Source organism: Branchiostoma floridae, chromosome 16, assembly GCF_000003815.2.
Source record: "Branchiostoma floridae strain S238N-H82 chromosome 16, Bfl_VNyyK, whole genome shotgun sequence".
Lineage (NCBI taxonomy): Eukaryota > Metazoa > Chordata > Leptocardii > Amphioxiformes > Branchiostomatidae > Branchiostoma > Branchiostoma floridae.
Window position 1 is genome coordinate 14082567 of NC_049994.1, and position 21704 is coordinate 14104270.

The following is a 21704-nucleotide window of genomic DNA, read 5'->3' on the forward strand; positions in this document are numbered from 1 at the left end:
CTTTTTTTTTTTCAAAACAAGTCACAAACATTAAAACATGAAACACTTTTGTCTCAAAATCACAATGGAATATTATCAAAAACATATTGAACTCATTGAAAAAATATCCAAGGCCCTTTCCAGTTTGTTATTCTGCTTGAATATAGTTTATTTGAAATTTCAGGGAACTTCCCAACTTTCCCCACATGGGAATGGCTTATCAGAAAAGTAGTCTCTTATTCGCGCGGCTGATTCGGAGCGCCAGCTAAGCTGGTATTTCCAATATGGCCGCCACTCGGTGTGTATAAACAGTGCGATCGGAGTGCATTTAGTCCCGGCGCGGCTAGCGAAGGGGGTTTTTGAGCCGGAAAACGCTCCGGCTGGCTAGGTAAGGCTGTTAGGAAGTGAGGGACACCCAGAGATCCGAGGATTAGTGCAGCGGCTGGTTTATTCGGCGATTTTTTAATTCCGTTCAATGTTGAAGTCTGCGACTGTTGGCCGGGAGCGTTAGTAGTATAAGCGATAATAGGCCAACAGTCGACTCTGCGGCTAATATCCAGGTTATCTCCACACTTGTAAGCATAAAAAAATATTTATGACAGTTACGCCTGTACTGTAAAATAAATATTTTTCGTCTGACATTATAACAAACCTTGCAAAGGCCCTGTAACTTACTGTTTTGCATAAAACTTCTACTGTTGGTATGGTATGACAACACAAAAATTCTGTAAACTAAAGCACTACCCTACTACCCCCCTCCCCACAACCACATGACAAATCATAAAATCTATCCCAAACCACCAAGGATTTTCTCCCAATTTCTCATCACTACAAAACAAAATTAGACAAAATATATACGCTAGGTTGGGTATGAGTATATTCTTAGTTTACCCTCTGCTGGAAACTCTTCAAATTCGTCGTCTTCTTCTAGTAAACCGAGATCAACTTTGGATTTCTGTCTCTCGACTTCATGTCTGTCTTTGTCCGCCATCTTGCTCAGTTTTCAGATCTGTGAGGAATGTTCCAAATTTAAGGGACAGCTGATATTGAATGGAAATGAAACGTATCAAAGAACACTGAAATAGTATTCTTTATACTGTCATAAGATACTAAAACTATATGTTCTAATACTTCTTATCGAACCATTTACAACGCTTTTTGTCAATTTTGAAATTTTTATATGTTTGTAAAGCAAACACTCCTGTTGATGTAAAAGTATGGTATCGTCCAATTTCTACTCCCGTCATGCCATGCTGTTGGTCTTTCTCTTCCGCCATCTTGGGTCCTGGAAAGGGACCTGGTGAGTAAAATGCCCAACAAAATCCGACGAATATCACATCTTTAGTGCCCCATCACCGTTTGTTTTATATTCCGTACTTTTGCTATAGATACTACGTTCATTTTGACGTGATTATTGTGTTTGAACCATGTCGCCCAGTTACTAATTCACCACGACAAAGTCGCGATGTTCCGAAAGCACACCCACCCGATGTGGTTTTCAGTGAAGTTATGCACGACACGGTGGCTTCGTGGGGAAAAGTCGTCAATTTCGAATGAAACGTCGACTGTAAACAGCTTTTCTATCAGCGCCATCTTTTAATTAAAATCTTAGAATTGCAATGTTTAATTGTACTGAAATTTCGTTGTTTCACGGAAGAGAGGGGGGGGTCATAATTTTTTTGAAGGCAAGGTCCCGCAAAGTTGCAGATTGTTTTACGCTATGAATATATTAAAGACATTTCGTAAACAGATATTAGATTTTCATATCCCATTTTTGCGTCCCCAGAAACACCATCATGGTTGTGCGTCCGCTGAGAAAGCCGAAGATCGTGAAGAAGCGGGTGAAGAAATTCATCCGCCATCAGAGCGACAGATATGACAAACTAAAGGTATGGTAATCATAGTAATTTACTATGAATAATTATATAGATTACAGTGTATATAGCAGGGGTTTAGCCAGCGTCCGTTTTTCCGTCAATTGATGGAAATTTGCTGCGTCTGACGGAAAAATTCTAAAACCAATCCGTCAACCTTGAAGGACAAAAATCATTGTTGGAAGCTACAGGCGGCTTGGGGACGCCGTCCACAACCGTAAAAGCCACACACTGTTTGTTTTGCAATTGTTATGATTGTTGACAATGTGTGTCGGCACCCTTTCGCATACTATAATCTCATTAAAACCCGTTTTTCAAGGTCTCAGTTTAGTCCTTCTTATTAATTTTCGCGGTTTTCGCGACGATTAAAATTGGCTGACGGAAAAAAAATTCAAGCTGGCTAAAGCCCTGGTATATAGGTTATACCTATACAGAGTATGTTGATGCCCAAAGAAATAAGTTTCCAAAGAATCCAAATCTGTAAATTATGCATTATATCTATCATCTTGAAGGCATGAATAAAAAATCTGTAACTTGTATTATTAGTTGTAAGAAAGAAGGAAGATTGAAATATCCAATATTATGTATTTAATACTTTCAAGGGTTGTCATGAAATTCTTGTATTTTGATGCTGAACTAACTTCTAAGATACCCATTTCTAAACTTGAATCCTATTTACAAATTGAGCCTGTATGACAAGTGACGTAGACATTTTTTTTTAGAGCATTGACATTATCTAAACCATCTTTTTCTTCCTTCTCAGCAAAACTGGCGTAAGCCCAAGGGTATCGACAACCGTGTGCGTAGGCGCTTCAAGGGCCAGTACCTCATGCCCAACATCGGTTATGGGAGTGCCAAGAAGACAAAGCACCTTCTGCCCTCCGGCTTCAAGAAATTCCTCGTTCACAATGTCACCGTAAGTAGAACTGTGGCACTGTCTACCTGTGCCTGAAAGTTTGTGTAGGTGCAGGTCTGGCCCTGGACATCAAGTGTACCTTTACTCGAGCAAACTAAAACACTAGTAGAGACCATTTTCTTTTACTAGTTTTATACTAAGCATAGGTATATTATACCATCTTGAAGATAACAATTTTGACAAGCAAGCACTTATAAATATGGTGTACTTGCACCTTTTCAGATTTCATCATCATCTTGGTGGAGTTGAAGAAAAAATGTGTAAACCCTACAAAAGATTAAAGATGACAATTAACCACTACAAAATATTGACTTGACTAGTTATATACAGGTCCAGACCTGATCCTAAACCACTGTACCTACACGTGAATTTTTGTTGGTATACAGCCTTCTTAAAATTGATAACATCTGTATTACTTTATTAGAACCAATATAGGCACTTCCTAGTTGCTGATATTGTTCATTATTTTCCCCCCGTAGGACCTGGAGGTCTTGTTGATGCAGAACCGAACCTTCTGTGCCGAGATCGCTCACAACGTGTCATCACGCAAGAGGAAACTCATCGTGGAGCGCGCCCAGCAGCTGGCCATCAAGGTCACCAACCCCAACGCTCGCCTCCGCTCCGAGGAGAACGAGTAGAGTCAGCTGTCCATGTGTCTAGAGAATTAAAAAAATTGATATGCCCCATCTCTGTGGTCTGTGTTTACTGTGGATAGAAATTGTTGTGCGTGTGTAGGAAATCCTAGCCTCCACCAGACCTTTCTATGGGGGTATGGTTCATAGAATTTGGCAAAAAAAAAAGGACTAATTGGCAAGAAAGCCAGAGAACTGCGCCAGACAATGAAACGCTCAGGTAGCAAAACTCCACTTGCAAAGTATTCTCCCAATAGCCATCATAGTTAGGTTTAGGTCCCGATTACACAGGTGCCACAAATTTGTTCCGATGGACTGCCAGATATCGTAGGATACCCCTCTCCGTCTTTTCGTTACCGTGTTTCTGGTTTATTTGAAGCCTAGCTCCGGGGGATAACCTATACCTTGGCTATGCCTTTTGGCTGAGGGAGAGATTCACCTATTCCAGAGTTGGCACCCTCACCCGAGTTTTCTTTCCAGGCTGTGGTGTCTCAAGGTCTAACTCGAGGACCTGTGTAAAACTTCACTAGCCCTAGAGCTGAGGATCTGGCTTGAGGAGGCCCTGAAAACAGACTCAGAGAAAAGACTGAAGTGGGCAATTAGCGGCTGGGATGTTTTTACATTTCCCTCCAGAGAAACATTTCTGTAAATGTCCCACCCCCACCCAACTAAAACCTTTTCTTGGTGAAGACAAGGTGGCATCCAAGCTATATGTGTGTGCCACTGGTAAATCTGCTTAGAGATTAAAATGTGACCTAGGTTTGGTGGTTCTGTAACTCTTGTTCATGTTCCTTGCCAGCAATCCACCATTGAAAAGGGCCAGAGTTGACAGGTTTCTTCCTGGAGTTGATTAGCCTTTTTCAAGACCAAACTTTTACAGCGTTCTTACCCGGTTGTGGGTTCAAAGGTAAAGTCAAACAGACTTCTATGGAAGACATTTGTGTCAGCGACTATACTTGCCTGTTACCAAGCAAGAGGGAAACTTTCAAAATAGACAGTTGCAACTGTTTTAAACACTACACTTTATTACACTGTGAATATTCAAATGATTGCAGTATTTTCATGTTGACATGACAGAATGAAACCAAAGTCAATTAGGCAAACAAAAGTTATCTATAGAATCAGCCCATTTAGTTTTCCCCCCAAACAAGTTACAGTGGAATCTAATTGCATTATGCCCATATTTTGAAATTACAAGATCAAATGATAAACATTTTAAGTACTCCTATACAAAGAAAAGATATATAGCAATTTAGATATGCAAAATAAAACCAATATTTGACGGACGTTCTCTAATTACTAATTGCCATACTATCATTGATTGAACTGCTAATCATGATGGGCACCTGTTTCTCGTACTACTAACATGTGCTTCACTTGCTTGAGGTGGAAAAAAGAAATTGTCCCTAACTTCTGCGTAGATATTTCCAAAGGAGAGAACACCAGTTTTCATATGAAAATGTATTCGAAGCAGACATGGGGGGCAAGTTGTTTTATGGCATTTCGTACATGACTCGAAAACATGTTGAGAAAAACGGAGCCTGACCCTACATCTACTTTGAGATTATGGACTGCTCGTTGCTTGAGCGCCCCCTGTCGTCCATAGCTAGTACTGCAAACAACAGTCTAATGAGCTGATGTTTGTTGCAAATGGTGGATGTTCCATGCATGTAGTCGTAGATGCGTACTAGTATGCCGTGGAGGCAAGCGCTAGTTGAGGCCAGCTGGATCGTCGGGCGGGCGGATGTTGGGCGGGCAGGTGTTCTGGGGCCGCGTGTGGCGGGGATCGGTAAACCTTGCGCGCAGCTCTAGGAGTCTGCGTTTTCTAGGGTCATTCTTTGACGGCCCTGGCTAAAGTCTGGTTTCCAGCGTACTTTCATGGGAAATTATCAATAAGAACGTCCCCATGGCCGTGTCTGCCTTTATTAATGCTCGAAGCCTTCCCAAATCCACAAACAAGGTGTTGCATTACAAAATGACGATACAGTATCCAAATGATGTATATACCTCGGTTGTGGTTTGGTTAGTATAAATCTACGCTATACAATCACCCAATGTGCCCCAGATTCAATGTTGAGGTCACACAGACTAAGGTCACACAGCAGTCACCCAATCTATCTAACTAGATTTATGTATCAACAAGGAAAAGTGTCGACAACCTCGTTTACTAAACGCATCATGCATGGACTTTTAACACATCGAATATAACACATCTGAAGTTCATATTTACAAAGTGTTTTGTGTGTTTCGAGATATGCTTTATATCTACTTGTATCCAGCATACTTTCTTGTGCACAGTAACGTATACAGGAAAGTCAGACAATAAAAGGGGGTGGAGGACAGGTAGAATAAACAAATGATGACAGAGATTTTTTTTTTAAAGAAAGGTGCAGAGATGACATTTTACAAGTTGCCACATTCTCCAATATGTAACTTCAAAACGCCTCTAGAGCTTTGGTTCAGGCCTTTGTAAAACTTGTACTCCGCGTCCATGTGATGTTTCTTATCTTTAGCGATCGGTTTTTGTCTTACTCCATCATCTGGGTAGTAGTGGTAAGGATGGGGTCTCTGTTTCTCATCCTGATCAAACGGGAAGAAGCCGTACAGAAACAGCCGGTCACAGAACGTGGTTGCTATGAGGACGGTCGCCATGCCAGTGGAAGGATGATTCTTCCTGTATCTCTTCCTGGCTATCTTAGAAGCAATCCTAATTTTAAGGACAAGGAAAATGTCAAGATATCAATACGCCAACCTGTTTCTATACTGCACATGTTTTCACTCCTTTGGTAAATTTATTCCGTTAAAAATGTTTACGAATGGAATTTGGAATATATTACACATGCTTTACCACCTTTCGTAAACATATTCAATTCAACGGAATAACTTTACGTTTAGGACCGACGTTTAAGATTATTCAAAGACGAATTTAACGGATTTGTCCAAAATGTGTTTGACTTAATTTTATATCATTGGTAAACTCTGAGATGTAGATACGAGGATACCGTGATGTATAGTACGTATTTGACTACTTCTTCGTGTTCCAATGGAAAAAAAGGACCCATTTAAATTTGTGCTACAAAGTATGTTCAGAAAATAATTTCATCAGGTTGGTAGACCATAGGATTTAGGAGTTTTCTTTTACACAACCAGTTTCTGTAAATGCATTTAAGTTCGCGAGAATTTTACTAGTATTTCGCGCTAGCGGAAAAAAGGACTTTTCGCGGTGGTTTTAAATTCGCGGTTACACCGTACAGTCTAATACCATAATAGAAAAATGTTCGCGGTGGATTTAAGTTCGCGGTGAAGTGGTCAACGCGAAAACCGCGAACATTAATCCACCGCGAACATTTCTGCATTTACAGTGATGTCACCTTACTTGCGGGTTGCGGCTGACGTTTCAATGTCTGTCAAACATCTTCCTTTTCATAGAGCTTCTAACTGGATGTCTGCTTCTCGCTGCTATATGTTTAGGTGGCTAACTGGTGGGATTAACTGGTTGTGGAAAAGAAAACCTCTAGAGTATGTTCATTCACTTACGGGTTGATTCTTGTTGCACTTTTAAAGGTTGATGCGCTGGTCAACAAGACGAAGGAAACGTGGTATCGCTGGGAAGCCTTCTTGAGATAAGGATGGGATTTTCTATGTGCCAGTAGAACGGTACCGTTAATCTTCCTCAAGCGACTCTCGTACCTGTCCATGCTTCTATTTTTCAAACCAGAAGATATTTCGAGGCGTTTGGGAGTGTCCATGTTCAAAACTGTCATGTCCGTTCTTTGACCAACGTCCTTTTCGAACCCTGTGACAGCTGGCACATCAATTCGTATGACGTAACCTTTGGCATCGATGTCCGCACCGCAGTGGCTGCCCAAGAGGATGCCGCCATTCCCAACAACAGCGCATGTCCTGTAGTGTCCTATCTTATAGTCAGATGGCGGGCACGGTTTCTTTGATTTTGTTTTCCGAAGACAGGACTTTGGCCAATGTGGACCCCGCCTAAACTTCTTGTCCGGATGTAGTTTCGATGTAGCATTTCTGTAAGAGACCAATAACATGACTGGTTATACACATCTGCAGGTTTCCTCTCACCAAGGACTTTATAGGCAGCTTTTTCCCAGAATTATTCCTGCATTCATTCATAGATAAGGAACGCTGCGATTGGCGTGATCATTTCAGAAATATGTGATGTATTCGATAGTGTTGTTCGTGCGTTTATTAGGTCCTTTTCACAAATATCGTACACATGGGTAAGAGCAAGACCTTGAGCAAGACTGATACTCACCTATCATGTTACAATTTTAAACTCTATATGATCCATACACAAAAAAAAGCGCTTACCAACAAGCTTTCGATCAGTCCTTTGATCCTTATCAGATCTTATCAAGTTGAAATGACCCAAAGCCTATGTCAGACATCGTGACCGGAAGTGTGGCGTAGGCAATGGGTCAAAGGTATCTAGCCTGAGTATCATCCGTATTCTACCGGGGCTCCTTACACTCGCTACCCCTAAAAAATACGTCTGAAACTGCTCAGGCAGAGACGGTTTGACGGAGTGTAAGGAACCTCGGTAGAAATAGGATGGTTTTTTTAGGGAAGTGAGTGTAAGGAACCCCGGTAGAAATAGGATGGTACCCAGGCTAAAAGGTATCACCCCCACCCCCAAATCCTGATACTCACCTGATCCTTCTCAACTCTAACTCTTCAGCACTGGACGATGCATCAGAGCCTGCTGGAAATAACGTCTTTCCGGATTCAGCAGGCGTGGTTTTGTCTCTGGCAAGCAGCATCGGCTTTGTCGGTACCCCCGGTCTAGTCGCGTATCTAAGAAGAATGAATTGGGGACGTCATTGGAAGACTCACTGCTGTGGCCTGGACTGTCTCAATCTCAATAGAATACTGGACAAGGCCCTCAAATAGAGCATCACGTCCAGGTGAGGTGCAGGTCCGTGCGGCCGGTGGCGTGAGGAAAAAATAAAGTGCAAGGTGCAAGAACCAAAAAGAAACCGAAAAAAAGACTTGTGTGTGACTATATACATGGCCGCAGGAAATCCCGATTTACAACTGGGAGTTGGGGTGGCCCATGTGTTGGACCAACCCCAACTTAAAACTAGCAAGTGTTGGAGCCGTAACGATATGTGATGGTAACTTATTCCAGGCACTTACTGTTGTTGGGAGGTAGCTGTTTCTGTAAATTTCGGTCCGGCAGGAGAGTGTGTTAAAGCGTAGTAGGTGTCCTCTGGTAGGGTTTGTATTCCTAAGTCGTATAACATCCAGCTGTCCATTTATTATGGAACATGTCATCGCAAGTCCTTCTCAACAGTCAGTTCTGTCAGGGACGTTTAAAAAGATAATTGTCGAGACGGGCGGAAGAGGTGAAAAAGCAGGTTTTGTCCCTACCCTATGACCTAGTTCTAATCCAGAAATTAGCCACACCCAACATTATTCCCGATTCCAAATTGCTAAAAAAAACTCCCAAGTTCCCAATCCAAACCTCACAAACCTATTTCACATTCCAAAATGCCCAAACCCTTTCCCGCTAGTTCGCAATCCAATCCGGCCGGCTGACATGAAGAAAACAGTACAAAATAGTAGGCCCGACAAAAACGCATAGAAACACGTGAAACAAAAACAGCTGGAGACGAGCCTCTGCTTGGAGATTAGAACCTTTATGCCCAACGTTAACCCAGCGCCCAACCCCCCACCCCACCCCCCACCCCCCTCTGTTGTTATTTTTGGAACAGCCGGCATTATCAAATGTCCTTGGTTCTGTCGAGGACGTAATGTGCCATGATTCTGGTTCTGCCTACCCTCCACAATACCTTCCTACGGGGTGCGGGAAAATCGGGAAATTCTTTCCTACTGCGGGGATCGTAAAATTCGGCAAAAAAATCGGGAAATTGGTCCAGGGAGTCTGTCCTCGGTAAGGCTAGCAATCCCCATCGCGACCGGCCAAACCTTCTGGTAGCAAACTGACTCCCCTGGCACAACCGCACACCTCTGGAGCAAAGAATCTGTCAGTTCTGTAACCTGAACAAGGTCGAAGATGAATCCCACTTCTTATTAGATTGTAGTATATATAGTAACGATAAAAACATTTTTAGCCATATTATAGGAAAGTTCCCTCACTTTGAATCTTTGTCTAATGTTGAAAAATTCATTTTTCTTATGCATTTTGATCAAAGTACATTATACAAACACATCTCAAGCTACATTTTTAACATTAGTAATAAACGAGAAGAAGCCGAACAAACGTATTAGATTAGTTTTGGAACCCATGTTTTACATTAGTCTTAGAAACCATGTGTACTGTATTACGACATTTTGTATTTGTATGCCTGTACTTAGCCCAATAGGGCATGAATGTGCAATAAAGGCTATTACGAATTATTCTCCATATATTAGCTAGCATAGTCAGTCTGGTAGAGCGCATTGAATAATTCATCGGCACCTTTTTGTACGTTCAACATAACGTCCTTGGTACAAAATGGAATTATTGAATGAACTCTGTGAAATCAAGGAGGTCTGTATAACCTCCTTGGTGAAATAATACATCGAGACTTACCTCGACAGCCACAGCAGAAAGAAAGTAGTCATAACTGATAAGTACAGTAAAGCTAAGAAAGCAATCAGCAGATTTCTACGTCGCATTCCCCGATCCTTGAGGCTTGAGGGGTCTGTTTTCGACGCCATTCTTCTTGTCTTGTCGCAAGGGCTAGCTAGCCTCCATATCAGGCTCTCTGGGGTCTTTTTTTGCTCAAAATACACTTTTGCTTGCCATTTCTTTTTTACTAGGTCGCTGATTACTGGCCCCGTAGAGTAATCAGCGACGGCCGGCAATCAGCCACCCAGTACAAATAGAAATGGACAGCAAAGGTGTATTTTGAGCCAAAATAAAGGCCCCTAAGAGCCTGCTATGGAGGCTACCAAGGGCAAGGTATTCGTGCCGGTAATGACTCACTAACATGCAAATGTCATATCTAAGTCATGGCCACACAGACACAGTGTCATGCATCTATTATTAATCCACCCCATGAAACTCCCTTTCCGTCGTACCCATAAATTTCCGCCGTCGCCGTGACCGCTAGAAAATCTTGCCGTAACCGTTAGTTTTCACCGTACCCGCTAGAAAGTCTTACCGTACCCATTAGTTTCCGCCATACCCGCTAGAAAATCTTGCCGTACCCGTTAGCTTTCGCCGTAACCGCTAGAAAATCTTGCCGCCTAGTACCCGTTAGTTTAAAATTTTCGCCATACCCGACAGAAAATCTTGCCGTACCCGTTCGTTTTCGCCGTACCCGCTAGAAAATCTTGCCGTACCCGTTAGTTTAAAATTTTCGCCATACCCGCCAGAAAGTCTTGCCGTACCCGTTCGTTTTCGCCGTACCCTGTTTTTTTCCGCCGTACGGCATCTCTCGGCCACAGGGCGTACGCACACGAAAGCGAGTAGACGCATTCTATAATCTCCAAGCAGATCCTACGGTGCCATAAGATAGTATCAAAGCTGGCCAAGGAGTATAGCCGGCCAAAGGGAGTCAAACAGGCACCGGAGGCGGGTTTGATACTATATTACGCCACCGTGGATCTGCTTGGCTGGCCAAGGAGTATAGCCGGCCAAAGGGAGTCAAACAGGCACCGGAGGCGGGTTTGATACTATATTACGCCACCGTGGATCTGCTTGGAGATTAGCATTCTATACTGTTTTACCCTGTTTATTTGTCTGTTTGTCTCCTTTCTTGTTACCTGCAATTAGCCATCGGGCAAGAATTTACAATGAAATATATATTAACGTGTTCTAATATCTATCCACTGATGTTGGCTCATTTGGTGTAACATCATCTTCATCATTTTACCCAATATCAATAAATCATACACACAGTAAGTCATTTCGAGTTTGACAAATACGTTTCACTCATCCATTTATTTAACGTACTTGTTATCTAACTACCAATGAATAATCATTTACATTGAGGCGAAAATAGCAGCTTTTCAAAAAGTACGTGTTTCTCGTCACATCTCTAATGATCTCTCATCGCTGACTAACTAGCCTTATATAGATAACCGAGTAATATCATTTATATCATAGACTGACACTAGATCGTACGACTGCTAGTCAAGCTGTAAACACGGATCGCCTCTGTTGTCAAAGTTACCTGTATCGTTAATACTGTTGTATATTGTATACTATTGTACAATGTATTTTGTATTGTTACCAGGGCTAGCCCTTAATAATAGCCTCCGGCTAGTTGGGTAGCCCTGGCTGTATTTCTTATGACTATACAGCAAATCAAATCAAATCTCTCCGTTTGTTTTACGTCAAAAGATAGCTTGCATCTTCCCCAAAACAAGAGGTCCCAAAGTCCGATTTCAACTTGCTCACGTGTCATTATCTAAGCCTGCTGTATATTGGAGCTTTAGGAATTCCCGCCATATTTAAAACAACACCAACTGGACTAATAGACACGTTTGTGCCCCACATATGCACTGTTTGTCGTCTGTTGGCACCATATGTGACTTGGAGGGTTAGAGATTGAAGTGGTTGTATTTTGTAGAACAGGTGCGATTTTTCCCGCTTAATTGACAACAATTACTAGTGCGCCCGTGAAGATAGACTAGACAAGACGTTTGATTGTAAACGGCTCCCTACTATTCAGTAATAATAAGACCTAAGTTTGGTTAGGCGTTGTTTGATGATGTTATGAGAATGTAAGTTTGCTTTCGGCCATATTTCTGTTATTCAAACATAAGGTCAGGTTCAACAGAAGCCACTTGAAAAACTTCAAACAGTCCAAAACAAACTAACCGAGAGAAAGGTAAAGGAAGAATAAATGAACAATAGCGGTGCCTTAAGTCCATTTAAGCCTACTTTGAAAACATACCAGGTTTCTGGTCGGTGCCAGAATGGTATTAATCCTGTGTTCACCTGTACAGGTGAAATATTTAATCCGAAGACAAAGGCATTCACAAAGGGCGTAGTAACATTTGAATTTACATATATCCACGTGGTATAAAAAGATGACTGCAAGATGTTGAGAAATATGTATTTCTTTATGTTATGATGAAACCAATTAAACGATTTTCTGTCCATATCGAGTTCTTGTCATAAATGCCACAACCGCGATATGTGATTGAGGTTAACCTTTGAAAATGTCACGTATATCATGAACAAGGGTATACACAGTTACTTGCACAAGTTTGCTAAAATTCCGACGTCAGTAAGGTCCGACGGAATTTTCTTTCGGATTCCATTTAGCCGATGGCTTGTGCTTTATATGACGCTTTGAAGTAGCGCTAATGGGACAATTATTACGGCTAATGTGATAGCAATGTAGGTATGGCTTGAGGTACAAGGCCTTCAAACGCCGAGATCATGTTCTTGTCGTTGGCCAGAAAACTCTTGAAGTCTCCAGACTACAGCCACTATGGAGAAATCAGTGGGCGCACAACACGGTCCAGTAACAAACTAGACAGTTTCAAAGCAAGAACTGAACGTTTTAGAAAACGCGCTTTACTCTACATGGTCACATTACTGAACATTGTTGAAGCTAGGTGCTCATTTTCACCTGAGTCGAGTGAGGAAAGCCAAGACCACTACACCACTGTGTTGTTGTTTTTGCTGGATTTCCGTTGGTTTGTAGAGCGTGTGAGTAAGGAGTGAGATCCGTCCGGGAGACGGAACCCTATGACAGGTATTAGGTCACCATGGTCTTTATATTAATGATCTGGGGGACTGAATCAACTTTGCCAGATACATATCGCGAAAAGGCACCGTAAGCGCATGTAAGAACCTGTTAGGCTTACCTAGGGCAGTCCTGAAGGATAGACGACTAGGACTATTGCGGTTAGAAAGAAAGCCACGGGAGCTAAGCCCGCTTGTGATGAACAGGACAAAGTGGAGAGAGTTGAAGGAAGACTGATTGCAGCTGCAGGGTGTCCAGACCACTGGAGAAGCAGGACACGGTTGACTACTACTACTACTGAATTAAGGTATCGAAGAACTTTATTGCACGACAATTGTACATGATACAATGTATGGCAACAACTATTACATAAAGTAAAATATAGAGGTATAGGAAAAGGCTTAATAAGCTAGTTAACATACCTATTAGGGCTAATATAATTCTTTGATATTACGTTAGTACTACAATGGTATAGGTAGTGTCTGTACGTAAACCGGACGAGTAGCTAACTATCCTAGGAATAGGCCGCAAAAGCCCAACAAAATAACCCCACTGACACATTGACTTGGAGGTTATTCTGTACAGGAGTGAGGAAAATTTGAACACGAACATTTAGTTCTCGCGAGAGCATCTTGACGATACTTCTCGCGCACGTCAAGCTTTGCAAATATCCGGCATCTATCAATATCTCTGTTTGCGTGGGAGAAATATAAAACAACCAGCTGAGGCACGCGTACGTCCAATGGTTTGTTGATGTGTCGAACGTTGATAAGGATTTTTTCACCGAGTTTGCCCGATGAACAACACTGTGACGAATTGCAGACAGAAGTAAGCAGGTGATTCGTCTCATCATTCCAGATTATTGATTCGGAAAACTAACACAGGTAAGAATTGTATGGTCCACTTGTCTCAACAACGGTGTCTCGATTCTTCAAATATAGACTGACAAAGTTTTCCTTTTGGCACGAAAAAAGAATTCAAATCCTCGAGACAGACGGTGCCGATGAACACCGTTATTTGTCCCGCCCAATTTCTATTATCTTCGAAGGCAGAAATGGCACATATAAATATAGAGGTCACGTGCTTATCTTTATTTGTGAACTCTTAATGGTTTCTCTTTGACAGCAGGTAGGGTGTTTGTTTAAATGAAACTGGGGAATTGGAATGCAAATGCTTTAAATGAAAAAAAAAACGCGTATTGTCGACCATGCTGACAGCTGTGAATTTTTGACTGCTACATTCTAGCATAACTTTGCAAAAGAAAGACTTGAAATTTAAGAAGACGATAACCAAATACGTGTAGAAATAGAAATATGTGTATTAAAACCTATAGAAATATATGTATTAATATACAGATATTATGAATGTTTTTTCAGTCCCCTAAAATAACCGGATGCTAGTCCGTGCATATGGCCTGCTGCCTAAGAAAGTTTCACGATGAGAAATGAGACTCCGTCAGTATCCTGTTACCCCAATGGGAAAGGTCAAATCTATTGTTTAACGCACATCCGTTCATTGACAGGAGTAATATCAATCTTGCACCCCATTATTCAAACTTTAGCCTGTGTAACACAAACTCTGCCGTCGTCGGGCGTGGTGTAACCGAGGAACCCGACGGGCAACAATGGCGGGTCGATTGACGATATGAAAATACTCTGCCGTCGTCGGGCGTGGTGTAACCAAGGAGCCTTTATCAACTTTTATCAACTTTTATCAACTTGATAAAAGCTCCTTATTGTAACTGGTAAAGCGTTCGGCTCGGAATCTAGAGGTCCTGAGTTCGATCCCCACCGTGCCTCCCGACGTTATGCCCTTGGGAAAGGCACTTTATACAACCTTCCTCACTTTACTTCACCCAGGTCTAAAAATGGGAACCTGACTTCCGTCGGGGAGGTAAAAGACTAAAGTTTACCTTCTGTCTGTACCGTGTATGTGCCACTGTTAATATAAGTTATAAAGAAAAAAACTTGAGTGCAGTGCCACATTGTCCTCGTCTGTCCAAAGGTAAATAGAAAAAAAACTCTGCTGTCAGTGGCTGTAACTGGCCCCTCCCCGCAGGCGGATGTTGGGCGGGCTGCTATAAGCGAGATTTAATCAGGCTATTCAAACGTCATGAAGCGTAATCATTGCTTTCCGCTTTCAAAGTCTTTTCGGATAATTCCTACCGTGTTCTTGAACATAAAGTGTTTTGTATATTAAAAGCTCACTATCTAGAATTATATTTTTTTTGTCTTTATCATAATTTTCAATGCTGAATTATAATAGTCACACACAAAAAAAGGCAAAGCCTCTCTTAAATATCAGACTCTCTTTGTATACCGGTCCACATTGTATACTTTACTGATCATATAGAAATGTAAATGTGTCGTCATATCATATAATCACTATGTCATTTTTTCTCTTTATCAGTTTAGCTGTCAAATCAATACATCATATCATGTAGCTACCAGCCCAAAGCTGCCTAGGCAGTCCCTTGTGATGACTTGTCTCATCGTCAATAAAGTTTAAGTCATGTCCTCATATCATTATATAATAAACATCTAGAATGATGTTGATTGTATCTCCGAATTGCATGGCGACACCAAAGGTCATGAGTTCGATCCCCACCCTACGACGAACAAACACAGCTCCCATCATTTTGTTTACACAAGATAAATACTCCAGTCATTATTCCGTGCTCTGTCCTGACTACATTAAAATCCATTTTAAATATTGACTCCGAGGCATGTGCTTCGCCTGAACCTAAAAGAACAGATGACCGGGCATGTCAAAACCGGAATATTGTCGATTTTACCTAGCTCGGAGCGTTTCCATTATTGTCCAATAAACACCACTGTAAATTGTGAAATCTTTGTCTCATGAACCATTGAAAATACTCAACTTGTAGTATGCTTCCCTCTTCCTGACCAAGTCTTCCTGACCAGGTCCATTTTCTTCCAACACAAAGGTGTACGTACACGGGTCAAATTTTAAACGACCGACCACTGTCGCCTTTTTCAGGATAAATACTTCAAGGGTAACCTATGTGATATCAGCCTGACTCAAGGCTGTAGAACTCAAATTTTTCACAATCACTTTTTTGTACTTATAACATGATGACGTAGTTTTATTCCATTCCATACCAACAATGCAACATCCACGGAGTAAAAAATTCAATGTCATGATTGCGTGGTGAGAATGACCTTTGAAGTTCCGTTGATGCTGACGTAATGACATGAATAGCACTTGACGTGTATGTCAAGAAGCAATGTTTAACCAAACCCGTTCTGTTCCACCCGCCTCTTTGACTTGTGATCGCGCCATCATAAGCTAATACGTTTGCCAGTAACCGACGACCTTTAACTTCGCATTCCGTGGGCCGATCCGCGTATCATGGCGCAAAGACACACAGAGCTTTGCGCGGATTTCTGGCGACTTAGCGCTTGAAGAAAAACACAAAAACAAGTTTGGGACAAGTTGAAAAATATTTGATCCACCTGTTAGACTACAAGTCGCAAACATCACGGTAACCCCCGCCTATGTGCGCAGTTTGGGCACGTACCCCCGTGTGGACCAACATGGTGACCAGGGGTGACAAAACCACTCACCAGACACTTCAGAAGGCAGCCAAACAACCAAGACACAACCGGCACCTATGGCCTATTCGGTTTGGGAGTAAGCATGGGGGTCTTGCGGGAACCCTTGTCTCTGTTTTTGCCCATCTGGTACGTTTGTGGCGACAACTCTTATTCGAAACATTTCTCTAAAAGTTTGGGAAACAGGTTTCACTATTTCAACACGGTTCGAAACGAACATTCTTTTGTTTTCGTTAACTTGAAGATTGCCACATAGTTAAGAATTGACTAAGCAAACGTACAATAGACATATGCTAACAATTATGATAACTTTTATCTTCATCAATATATTATTTCCTAGATTTTCAAGATTATATATTATTAGAACTATCTACATTCTCCAATAGGGGACTTCATTCAAATATCATGTTGGTAAAAATTGTAAATCAGTGAAACACGCAAACCCCTGAAAGAGCCTCTGGTGTTGGCCAATTCTTGGTTGCCAATTTAGAGTGTCATTTCAGTGTTCGCAAGATTATCCGTACCGCACTGTAGTCTACTAGTACTTTATGACTTGTAATCTTCTTATGTTGCGCCGTTTACTATCTAACCGACTGCGAAGGTCTGTTTTCGTTTCACTATTACTACGTGAGGAGGGGAAACTGTCAACCGTGAAACATGTGGGCACTTCATCCATCGTATTCTGGTGGAAAACGGCGCACTGTATCAAGGACTGGATCAACCAGGTTTGAAACGAGTTGGTGACCATTACCGACACCCAGTCAAGTCTCCTGTGACTGTTCGGTGAGTGGATATACAGTATTAATGTCCACACACTGATTACATTTAGCTTATAGATACATACTCTATGTACTTGATTGTGTGCAGCGCAAAAATCGTTCTGCCAACGTTATAATGTACAGTTTAAACTGACCGAGAAGACCACATACATACATGGGACCGATAACATGTGTTCTATGCGAAGAGGTGGTCACTATATACAGGACTGTTATAATGCCTGTTTTACTGGGGGAAAGTATCTAGTATCTAGGGGACGCTGCGCCAAAAATGATCACGATTGCTAGGTAATACTTGTATAGAGGTGGTTAATAGTACAGGTTAGACTGTATTTCAATATTTGTCTTGGTGTTAATCTTTTCGTTTGTGTGGTTAGACATATGGCGTCCTGGAGAACATAACCAGGCGAAACAACCAGCAGATAAAGTACGAATCTAGACAGGCTGGTTCTTAAATAATCATATCATTTCAGAAGATGTATATTGATGTTTTAGTAATTTCGTTGTTTGGCTTTTACCTCTTCTGCGACGACCCATTTCTGTCATATTGACAAATTTTCTTGTTGCACAAAAAATCCCTTTGTACCAACTTTAAAGTAAACTGCGGTTAGTTTTGAGAAATAGATAGCAAAAGTAAAGTTGATCCGTCAGAATAAGAGCTGTTTGTAGAAGATTGATTGATTTTTAAGACAGCTTTCCAAACGTGTTGTCAGTGCGCTGTGTTTGCCGTGTAGAACAGCGTCAATAAACCCAACTACTCAAAGGGCAATGTCCAGCTACAGCAGAAGGGATTTCCACATTTTTACAACTTTTCTACAACAAGCAGGCGTTAAAAGATAGTATCGTTCCAACTAGAAGTACTTGGATAACGAAATTGTGATAAACATTCGTACGAACGTGTATTTCATTAAGATGACTATTGACATATCCAAAGTACAGAGGATTAGTGGACCACAGGTTATGTCGTTTTAATCGATTTCCGATACAGACACTTGGTGTTCCTACAGACTTTTGCGGGTAGTCTTTTGTCTTACTGCAAGTGGCCATCGAAATATGGCCGACTTATGCCAGGGGAACATTTTCAAGCCTTCTCCCGGTCGCTTGCGCAAACGAAAAGCATGATATATGATATCATATGAATAACAACAAAGATGATACCAACTGTAGTGCTTCCGAAAATGTTCTTCAGAGCTCACAGACTCGCTGAGCGAGCTGCTAGTACTTCCCTGCTGTGGTACTGTCTTTTGGTTTTACTGACGGCCTACTTGCGCGGACTATCCAGACATAAACTCGTGACTCCAACACGTACTCCTTTCTATTTTGTCCTACAAAATCTTGCATAAATCCCTGTGTTGGGCAAAGAACAACTTTGAATACAATGGTTCAACGAATCGAATACTCGAATACAGCATTTTCAAGGTCATGCACCTTTCTGATTATAGAACGCTGTACAATTTAGGTGACTGTCACAAAAAATATACACACACTGTAAGTATGATGAGATTACAGAAATATTTGTCTTTATTTACACGAACCCCCTAGGTTCAAGGCATGTTGACACTACATGGCCCCTGAGATCATAGGTTATCAGAAGAAAACACGTCATATTATACGTGCCTGTATATTTCTTTACTACATTTGTAGAGGTTATATAACGTTAAGATCGACGTTACAAATAAACAAAGACGTATAGGGGGTGGCTCTAGCCTCCACAGGCCTACCTACGGAGGGTATGGGGATCGTAGAATTTGGAAAAAAATCGGGAAATTGGCCAGGGGAGTCAGCCCACGCTTAGGTTCATGTTTCCCGTCCGACCAACTCCTCTGGAAGCAAAATAATCTCGAACCAGATCCACGGTGCGTAATGTATAGTATCAAACTTCCCGTAAAACTCCGGTGCCCGTTTGACTCCCTTAGCCGGCTACACTCCTTGGCCAGCTTTGATACTATCTTATGGCACCGTAGGATCTGCTTGGAAATTAGTTGCAAAACTCCCCTGGAAAATTATTCTCCCTATGATAGCCAGCGTAGTCAGTCTGGTAGAGACCAGGGTGGCTTAGCCATTTTAGCCAGTATAGCTTTAGAGCTGGACGCCTTTTTGTTTCAGAGTGTGAGCCATGAACGGACAGGCGACCGTCTGGCAGAAGGGGGCCGGAGTTGTCCTGTTTTTCGGGTTCCTGGCCACCTGTGTTTACTACTACAAGGTAAGTGTGTTCAGACATCCTTGTTTCATATTGATTTCTTCCCATCTAAAACGTCGATTTTCCAACTCCTTTCGTCGATTTTGTCTTCTGTGTTTTTCTTTTACTTAAAAAATCCCTGTTTTTTTAAAGTAAAACTGACCCAGTGTAATGATTTTGTCGTCATTTTCAATAAATACCAAATACCTGAGTCAGATGAGGAGAGGTGTCAAGTACATACTCATTGAAGCCTGCTAGGGAATCGAATACAGAACCTTAAGCCTTAAATTCCAAGGCAATAATCTTAACCACAAACCCACATATCACCTTGTTATTAAAGAGTAAGGCTACAAAATGATAATTCTCTACGTTTATGAATGTTACACAACCAGGTAAACAATATTCAACTAAAATTCAATCTCTACAACTGGATAAAAACGGAAATTTACTTCCGGACGTTGCGAGTGACATCCATCACTCTTCTTCAGCGTCACTAGCAGAAACAATTGCCAGTTATACCCCCTTTCCACTAGGACGGCGCTCTCGCCGCGCTCTCTCTGCGACCTAGTTCTTGACAGATCGCTCAACGAATTCTATAGAAAAGAAACGAATTTTTTTACACTTTGTGTGTTTTGGTGTCTTCTCAGAAACACTTTTATGTTTTGTATGATATACCAAGTGTGAAAGCGAAGGTTACACATATCCTATTTAGGTCGCAGTGAGAGCGCAGCGCGATCGCCGTCTAGTGGAAAGGGGGCCTAGACGTTCATTTACTGAAGAGGGATGGATGTCACTCGAAACGTCCGGAAGTAAATCTCCGAAGTATTTGAAGAACAGTCTCTACATTTTTACCTTTTGATTTCCCAGACGGATCGCCTGCAGTCCTCCCTGGAACCCTTTCAGGACGCCCGGACTTTCTACGATAAAAACGGGGAACTAAGACAATTCGACGGGTTTCCTCTGAAAACTCTGCTTGACGATTTAAACAAAACCTCAGCGCTTGATCGCAGTCATGAAAAGAACACATCTGTTTCAAGAAAGTCCATGGTACAAGACAGACAGAGTTTGGCGAATGAAATACAAGAAACTGGCATTAATGGAAAAGTCAGCCATAGCCATAATGTTAGCGCGACAAGTCAATTTACAAAGCTTACCCGAAGTCCACGCGTATTTTCTAATAATGTGACAAATAATGAATTAACACAGAAACCGGTAACATTATCTGAATTACGAAAAGACGAGAAACCTCCGGAAACTCCCGAACAGTCGATTGTTGAAATCGCGGGTCTTCCGACGGTGTACGAACCGACGGCATATCCCGAACACATCGTCGTTCGTCTGAATGCTACCTTTGAGGGAAATATTTCCATAGCTCACACTCATACGGTACAAGACGTAGCTAAAACTACCGAAACTCCCAAAACAACGTCCATAAACAATATACAACAAAACTCTCAATATTCAAGACTATTTGATGTTTTAACCAGCGCGTCAACAAGTAGAATCGAAGTTTTGACTCAGAAAGGACCAGTCTACCACCTTGGTGACAGTTTAGAAGTTAGAATACAGGCCAGGGATGGCCTGAACCGTCCCAAAACTCGCGGCGGCGATTACTTCAAGGCAAAAATCTTCAACCCCTCGTTGCTAGCGAGTTCTGCGGGACGGGTAACCGACCACGGGGACGGGACCTACACCGTCAGGTTCCGCCTGAGCTGGAGCGGACAGGCGCAGGTTTGTTTACCCTACCCAAGATTAAGCCTAGAAATTCGAGTTTTTTTTCTAAGATTTAAGTAAGACAGTTGGTGTGACTCTATAATCAATGATGACGTCGTCATGACGTCATACACATTTGCATAGATTACCTTCTTGCAACACGACAATTTATGACAAAAAGTTTAAGTCCTTACTTAATTGCAACATGTAGTTTTTTTTAGAAGATTCACAAAGTCTTCAGCATTGGTTTTCTCTCACCTTAAGGTGTTGAAATTAGTGTTGAGATACACACTACTCTTCCTAAAACCCCCTTCCATAAAATACAATAAATTATAACTACTATCTGCGAAATGTTGTCATACTGTTACTTATCATAATAATACTAA

General features: G+C 41.7%; 4 protein-coding genes across 6 annotated transcripts in view; 2 read left to right on the top strand and 2 right to left on the bottom strand.

Annotated features, from left to right (window-relative positions):
* LOC118403094 (26S proteasome complex subunit SEM1-like) overlaps positions 1-1055 on the bottom strand; it is a 2821-nt gene extending 1766 nt beyond the window's left edge. Inside the window, exon 1 of the mRNA XM_035801563.1 lies at positions 871-1055. Within this exon, the coding sequence (XP_035657456.1) occupies positions 871-970 (100 nt within the window). The 5' untranslated portion in view covers positions 971-1055. The remainder of the gene's footprint in view (positions 1-870) is intronic.
* Positions 1-3455, top strand: part of LOC118403092 (60S ribosomal protein L32-like) — a 6348-nt gene extending 2893 nt beyond the window's left edge. The window contains exons 1-4 of one of the 3 annotated variants that reach the window (XM_035801559.1): positions 1172-1279; positions 1766-1868; positions 2617-2769; positions 3249-3455. In XM_035801559.1, coding sequence (XP_035657452.1) covers positions 1776-1868; positions 2617-2769; positions 3249-3407 — 405 coding nt within the window. In that variant the 5' untranslated portion in view covers positions 1172-1279; positions 1766-1775 and the 3' untranslated portion in view covers positions 3408-3455. Of the gene's footprint in view, positions 1-1171; positions 1280-1309; positions 1337-1765; positions 1869-2616; positions 2770-3248 lie in introns of those variants that run through there. The other 2 variants (XM_035801562.1, XM_035801561.1) reach the window with 2 other exon arrangements.
* A 666-nt stretch (positions 3456-4121) lies between these two features.
* On the bottom strand, positions 4122-9033 carry LOC118432709 (alpha-2,8-sialyltransferase 8B-like). Its single transcript, XM_035844323.1, has 4 exons — positions 8562-9033; positions 8076-8219; positions 6939-7433; positions 4122-6108 (listed from the first exon to the last, which is right to left on the bottom strand). Exons 1-4 carry the CDS (start codon positions 8678-8680, stop codon positions 5805-5807), a joined length of 1062 nt encoding a protein of 353 aa, XP_035700216.1. The 5' UTR covers positions 8681-9033; the 3' UTR covers positions 4122-5804.
* A 10372-nt stretch (positions 9034-19405) lies between these two features.
* On the top strand, positions 19406-21601 carry LOC118432801. The gene is made up of 3 exons (XM_035844420.1): positions 19406-19629; positions 20473-21336; positions 21596-21601. Exons 1-3 carry the CDS (start codon positions 19543-19545, stop codon positions 21599-21601), a joined length of 957 nt encoding a protein of 318 aa, XP_035700313.1. The 5' UTR covers positions 19406-19542.
* Positions 21602-21704: the final 103 nt, after the last annotated feature.